This window comes from Asterias rubens, unplaced genomic scaffold (genome assembly GCF_902459465.1).
Source record: "Asterias rubens unplaced genomic scaffold, eAstRub1.3, whole genome shotgun sequence".
Lineage (NCBI taxonomy): Eukaryota > Metazoa > Echinodermata > Asteroidea > Forcipulatida > Asteriidae > Asterias > Asterias rubens.
In genome coordinates, this window is record NW_022985697.1 from 391,541 (window position 1) to 398,418 (window position 6,878).

The window sequence follows — 6,878 nt, forward strand, 5'->3', positions numbered from 1 at the left end:
TCAAAGGGAATATAAAAGAACTCTGTTGGGAAATTCTAAAGACCTGGGCCCAATTTCATGGCTCTGCTTACCGCCGAATTCTGCGCTTACGATCACGAATCCCTGCTTATGTGCAAGCGCCGAATTTCTGCGCTAGCCTTGTAAGCGTAGAATCCCTAGTAACGCGGAGTACGCACGCGCAGAAGTAAAAGTTCGCCGCTAATCCGTGAAAAACGCTTGCGTAAGCACATAATTCCCTGCTTCCGTAAGCGCCGATTCTGTGCTTACGGTAAGCAGAGCCATGGAATTGGGCCCAGGGTGCACCACAAGGAATGTTGTGTACAAAGTCGTTGGGAAAATCTTAAGAACAGGGACAATGAAAAGAACAAAAGATGTCTCCACAGGGATGCAAGAAAGGGAATGTGTGGACGAGTGAATGTGAATCCTCTTCTAGGAAAATTTCCTTTAATGAACTCGCCGATCAGAAGCTATTGGTGGCGCACTACATGTATGTTTTGAATCCTGTGTTGAGAACTTTTAGTTTAGTGTTTACTTGTTCAGAAGGTAGTGAGGATGCCACAGTTAAGAAATCTTAACTTAATTTCAAACTTTCAATGATTAAGAGTTGTTCGCAAATAACTGGCTACTTATTCGTTTGTACATTTAATTTAAAGACACTGGACACTATTGGTAATTGTCAAAGACCAGTCTTCTCACTTGGTGTATCTCAACATATGCATAAAATAACAAACCTGTGAAAATTTGAGCTCAATCGGTCATCGAAGTTGCGAGATAATAATGAAAGAAAAAACACCCTTGTCACACGAAGTTGTGTGCATTTAGATGCTTAATTTCGAGACCTCAAATTCTTAATCTGAGATCTCGAAATCAAATTTGTGGAAAATTACTTCTTTCTCGAAAACTATCAAATTTGTGGAAAATTACTTCTTTCTCGAAAACTATGTCACTTCAGAGGGAGCTGTTTCTCACAATGGTTTATACCATCAACCTCTCCCCATTACTCATTACCAAGTAAGGTTTTATGCTAATAACTATTTTGAGTAGATACCAATAGTGTCCACTGCCTTTAAATACCACATTACCATTTTCATTTGCCAAAAATGTCTACATCACCTGGCATTTACAAACTAAATTCTGTACCTTATACAGTTTGAGAGTACGGAGGCAATGTTGAAAACCATGATAGCAGCAATTAACAAACTAGGCCATCATAAAAAGTAATTTTGGATCACAAAACAAAGCACGATTGACTACTAATCAAAGTTCAGTAAATGTCAACTTAAACTAATGAGTTAACTTTTTTCACGCATTTGCCTTATTTATGGGTCATATGACATTAAAGCGCCATAATAGACCCCTTGAATATATCACATCACAAGGCAACGCCATAGAATTAGAACCCAGAGACTGCTGAGCGCGACCGTGTGTCGTCCGTGGACGCAGCTTATCGCACCACGTGACACGTGAGTATGGCAAAATATTCATCACGTGAGCACACATGTACGTATGAGGCACTGTGGGAAAACATGTTTGTATGGAAGTTTGAGTTGGACAACACTTTTTCCAAAACTCTGATTACTAAAAGATAATCTGACATAAAAGCGTTCTTTGTGCTTTGTTTATGACGGTACTTTTTAGTAGATCACAGATACCACCTTGATGAAAAAATTGTTAAATTTCTGGCTCGAAAATGCTCGAAGAAAAAACATAGACAATCCAGACATTGTTTATGTGTACTGGTACTAAGGTTTGACAGTTGCAAACTTGCACATAACATCAGCGTTATAACAGGAGATACAACATCTGGGGCGATATTAAATTAAATCCAAATTCTTCATCCCATTTGTGCTCATTTGACAAATGTTTTTATCAAATGTATCAACAAAATATTTCATTCATTTTTCATACATATATATAAATATAGTTATAAATGTTTAATTTTTAAACGTACAAAAATTAAGAACTTGAATTTTCATCGGCATGCATGACGTTATTCAATACCACTTCTACTTCTCACTACTTTGTTTTCACATCACTATTAAGGGTTGGGTTTGTCACAAACTTTCAAAGATGGTTTTAGTTGCTTATCTGCCAGTGAAAATACCAGCCCAAGTGAATTTGCTTTTGTTACTACGGAATGTTGTGGTACTAGCTGTGCTTCAGCAGCAGACAGGACTATTTTAAAGCCTAAGGATTTAGACTAAAGAGGAAATGAAATGAAAAGACACAAATTCTAAGCACCTTTTTAACTTTGGGGCCTTGTAATCCAATACATACCTGGCAACTTTGGGGAATCAAAAAGAGTATTCAAGCAAAATAATGAGATACTTACAAAAAGTATGCACACTAAATGTACACCCTAATGTCCCATGGTGTATTTATAACAATTGCATCTGATGCCAAATATTAGAGACATACATGAACGTCCATACATGTACGTGCATACATGTACGTGCATACATGTACGTGCATACATGTACGTGCATACATGTACGTGACATGCAATTATTGTGAATGTTCATGAAAACTTCATGTAGTCTAAAGGGCGTTAACGATAGCAACACATTCCCTAAAGTAAATACCTATTAGCCTGCTGCTGCTGCTTTCAAGTTAATGCTGGGCCCAATTTCAAGAGCTGCTAAGCATAAATATTTGTATAGCATGAAATTTCTGCCTTGATGAAAACATAATAACAGGATCACCAGCCAAATTTTCACTTGATTTTCAGGATGAGCATTCAACAGCTGAATGCCAGTAGCAAGCAATATGCAATAAATGGAAATTTAGGCAGTGTCCAAGTTTGGCTAGATCCCCATGACCTCAGCAATAACCTCAGCATTGACCTCAGCAATGACCTCAGTCGTGACCTTATACATTGAAGTGGCTCTCAGGCTGATTGGGTTTCTAGGAATATGTCTGTAAGTGTCAGTAGCAATAATACTCAAGTATAACGACCAATCCATTGGACACAACAGATGCCCTTGTTGGACTGTGCGCAAAGTTGACCCCCTTTTGCCTCAGGCAGGATTTGGTTTTGCTTGTATGAACATGACAAACGTTTGTGCTCTATGGAACCACTTATAAGAACACAAAACTCCTTGACCGATACCAATTTTTCTCTGAGTTTCACAATTCCTAGCCATGTATATACCCCCTGCACTGATGTCTCACCCCAAACTGCATATAGTTAGCTAATTAACAAGGTCAAAGAAGAATGAGAGGGGGACCAGTTGCCCAAGACTTAATGCCTCTTTTGCTGGCTACCGGCTTCTTGAGCCCGTGTGTAGAATGGATCCACCACAGGACTACAGCATAAATCAGCCCATTTAAGATTAACCTATACCTGGGTTTATGAGAAAACAAGGCATGCTAGAAAGGGGGAAAAAAGTCGCGGCAACTTGATCATCCCTGAAAAAGAGATTTGCCTCGTCAATCCACTTGTCAGCCAGCACCCCCCATCACCTCTCTCTCTCCGATTATAAAATATTGTATACATTTTGTTTTACATTCTATTCTATTTCTCTTCACATCTACATTTTGACTAACCGTCTTTGTAAATGTCTATCAACATTTCAAAGAAAAAAAATTACAGCATTTGTTTTAATAGATGTTAAATATGCATCGGGATCAAGCATATAGCATTTGTTTGATAACCATGGAAACATGCATCTTATTAGGAGGTTCTTGTTGATGTTGAGAGGGTGGTATTGTGGTACCTCTATAGGAAGTGGATCTCTCAAGGATAAATAAGTATTTTTTTACCAATTGAGACAAATTTGAAAAGAAAACAGTTTTATGGTTTTACGCTTTGAGCCTAGCAAGGCCATTAACTATATATTGCATTTAAATCATCTTTTTGGTTGGTCCAGCAGTTTGCAACAGTTAAATATTTTTGTTTAACTGAGAACAAAATATGATTTAGTTCCGTGAATGCCAATAATGGGTTGAAATGGAGATGAAGAAGAAACGTTTGCTTCCAAGGAAAACCCCATATGGGGAAAACCCAAACAATCAGTTAGGGACCAAAAACTCAACCAACATGCTTTAAGATTAAGATTTCTGCGTTAAGATTGTAACCATAGTGAGGGTTCGATCCGTCGTCATGACACTGGCATGTCTTAGAGAAAGGCACTTAACCATTATTGCTTCTCTTACCCCAGGTGTGTGAATGGTAACCTGAGCGGTCTGATATGGCATTGTGTTGAAACCCCTTAGCAGCTTGGGGGATGTAGGTGAGATGGGGGGGGGGGGGGAGATTTTAGCCATTTTTTTTACATATATGGACATATGGACTCAACCACTCTGTGGGATAGTGGTGGGGGTTTTTTTGTGGGGGGGGGGTGGCTCAACTCTCCCGCATCTCCCCTATACTTCCCGGGAGTTTAGAACATTCCAAGGTCATCATAATTAATTGCACTACCCTGAGGACAAACAAATTTCCAAAACAGAAAAACATCTTAAGAAGTTATTGATCCAAAACAACACCTCAAAATTTATAGGCTGGTCCCCCTACTTTAGTATGTCACAATCCCTATTACTAGACGAATGTATAAAACGCCAGTGTTACCATGGTAACTGATGATGCTAATTTATAAGAAATCTATAGTCAAGGCTGTTTATCTGTCATGTGAACTCTCCGTACTCTGTGCATCCGTGATTGGGCAGACCCAGTTTGATGATTCCTACAGACCGATCCTTAGAAGCAGTTACTAAGTCTGAATAACATGTTCAATTAAGGATAATTCACTGTCTTTGTCTCTAGTGCAGGGACAATATATTTCATATGAATTTGGTTTGCGGTAACACCTTGCCAGGTAGAGTTTGTTCTTTACAGAACTGTCTTGATATCACTTAGTAGATTTTTCCCAATGTATTTTCTTAAAGGCAGTGGACACTATTGGTAATTACTCAAGAGGTGCGCACTCGAACTTGTTCTGAGTGAGATTTTGGTTGATTTGAGTCAATAAGGATACATTCGTCATACGGTGAGATGTCCATGTCTTGTACATCAGCTTTGTGTCTGAATACCTCCCCAAGATATTCATGACGGTCAGGGTAACGTCGATATCTAAGCAGAGAGAGAAAAGACAAGATTATCCAGTACTATATAAATAGGGCCTTACTATGTTTGGTGTCGTGGACAAGCGGATAAGAGCACCAAATTCAAGCTCTGGTTATTCTGTTCAGTGGAGTGTGGGTTCGAATCCCGGTCGTGACACTTGTGTCCCTGAGCAAGACACTTCACTATAATTGCTTCTCTCCATCCAGGTGAAATGGGTACCTGTGAGGGCAGAGTTGGTTCTTGTGCTAATTAGCTTTGATTGGGCTACATATTTGGCGGCACAGACTGTATACTCCACAGGGAGCTGATGAGATGGTTTCAGAAATGATTTAAGGCCTAGTGACCAGGGGTAATAATGTTGAAGCGCCATGAGCGTCACTGCGTGACGGACCTGAGCGCTATATTGAAAGCCACTATTATTAATTTTATTATGTCTCAAAGAACAGACAAAGTGCACTAAAACTTCATCAGTTTATAGGCTTAGTGGCATCCAACACTCTGCGTATTTTACTATAGTACCTTCTTTAAAGTTTTGATAGTTCTGCGAAAACATAGCCATCCTAAATGGCCTGTCCTAATATGCCCAAAGCAGCCACAAGTGGCCAGCAGCAGTATGCCCCAAACAGCAACAAGTGGCCAGCAGCAGTATGCCCCAAACAGCCACAAGTGGCCAGCAGCAGTATGTCCCAAACAGCCACAAGTGGCCAGCAGCAGTTTGCCCCAAACAGCCACAAGTGGCCAGCAGCAGTTTGCCCCAAACAGCCACAAGTGGCCAGCAGCAGTTTGCCCCAAACAGCCACAAGTGGCCAGCAGCAGTATGCCCCAAACAGCCACAAGTGGCCTGCAGCAGTTTGCCCCAAACAGCCACAAGTGGCCAGCAGCAGTTTGCCCCAAACAGCCACAAGTGCCCACCAGCAGTATGCCCCAAAAGGCCACAAGTCGCCAGCAGCAGTATGCCCCAAAAGGCAACAAGTCGCCTGCAGCAGTTTGCAATCTTTGAGGTACAACCACAAAGTTGTAATGACAACTAAATGTTCAAACCATCCCCCATTCGGTGATGACTGCTGGATATATGATGCCATGTGCAACATATGATACACATGACCAAAGCCTCTGCAAGTAGCTTATATTAAGGGTAGGCAAGTCAGAATAATTTGTAAATATTCATAGATTTTAAAGTATTGTTTTCAAAGTTTTTAAAAACATTTGGGAAACCACTTCCCTTAAAACAACCAAAACAATCGTCTAACCAGATTTTACAATTATTTATTTCCATGAAAACAATTCAATAACTTTCCCTAGTATCTTTTACCAAACTGCCTATTCCATGACTCCATGGAAAGCTTGTTTACTGTGTATTTTCAATTCGTTCTAAAAGAATTGTGAAGTTTTAGTTCAGCAACATTTTGGGGGTCAGCTGGGTTACGACAAACATTTTTAGGTATTATAGTCAGATTGTGGTTTTCAGTGTTCTTCACGTCACAAGTCAACAACAAAATAAGTTGTGAACACTTGTGTACGCCATTTTTCACCTAAAAAAAAATAATGACAGCCTAAAATGACTAACACTGTCACAATGGCATAGTACTTGTCATAATAACTTGTGGTAAACCAACCATGGGTACACCCACTGCAATAATATGAACTATTTGTTCACGTTTTCTTCCGATTATTCTGTAAAAAAAAAAAAAAAAAAAAAGGTACAAGGTCCACAAATCTGAGGATATGCTCTGGTAAGAAAGAGAAAGGTAAAATTAAAACAATAGGTCCCAAAAGCAAAATCGTGAAAAAAACTATTGGAATCTGATTATTGATG

At 39.6% G+C, this 6,878-nt stretch overlaps 1 protein-coding gene across 4 annotated transcripts in view; it reads right to left on the minus strand.

The window, feature by feature from the left end:
- Positions 1-4,349: 4,349 nt before the first annotated feature.
- LOC117305726 overlaps positions 4,350-6,878 on the minus strand; it is a 56,581-nt gene continuing 54,052 nt past the window's right edge. For all 4 annotated transcript variants that reach the window (XM_033790604.1, XM_033790605.1, XM_033790602.1 and 1 more), the window contains exons 12-13: positions 4,974-5,068; positions 4,350-4,715 (exon numbers count right to left, since the gene is read on the minus strand). In XM_033790604.1, coding sequence (XP_033646495.1) covers positions 4,624-4,715; positions 4,974-5,068 — 187 coding nt within the window. In that variant the 3' untranslated portion in view covers positions 4,350-4,623. The remainder of the gene's footprint in view (positions 4,716-4,973; positions 5,069-6,878) is intronic.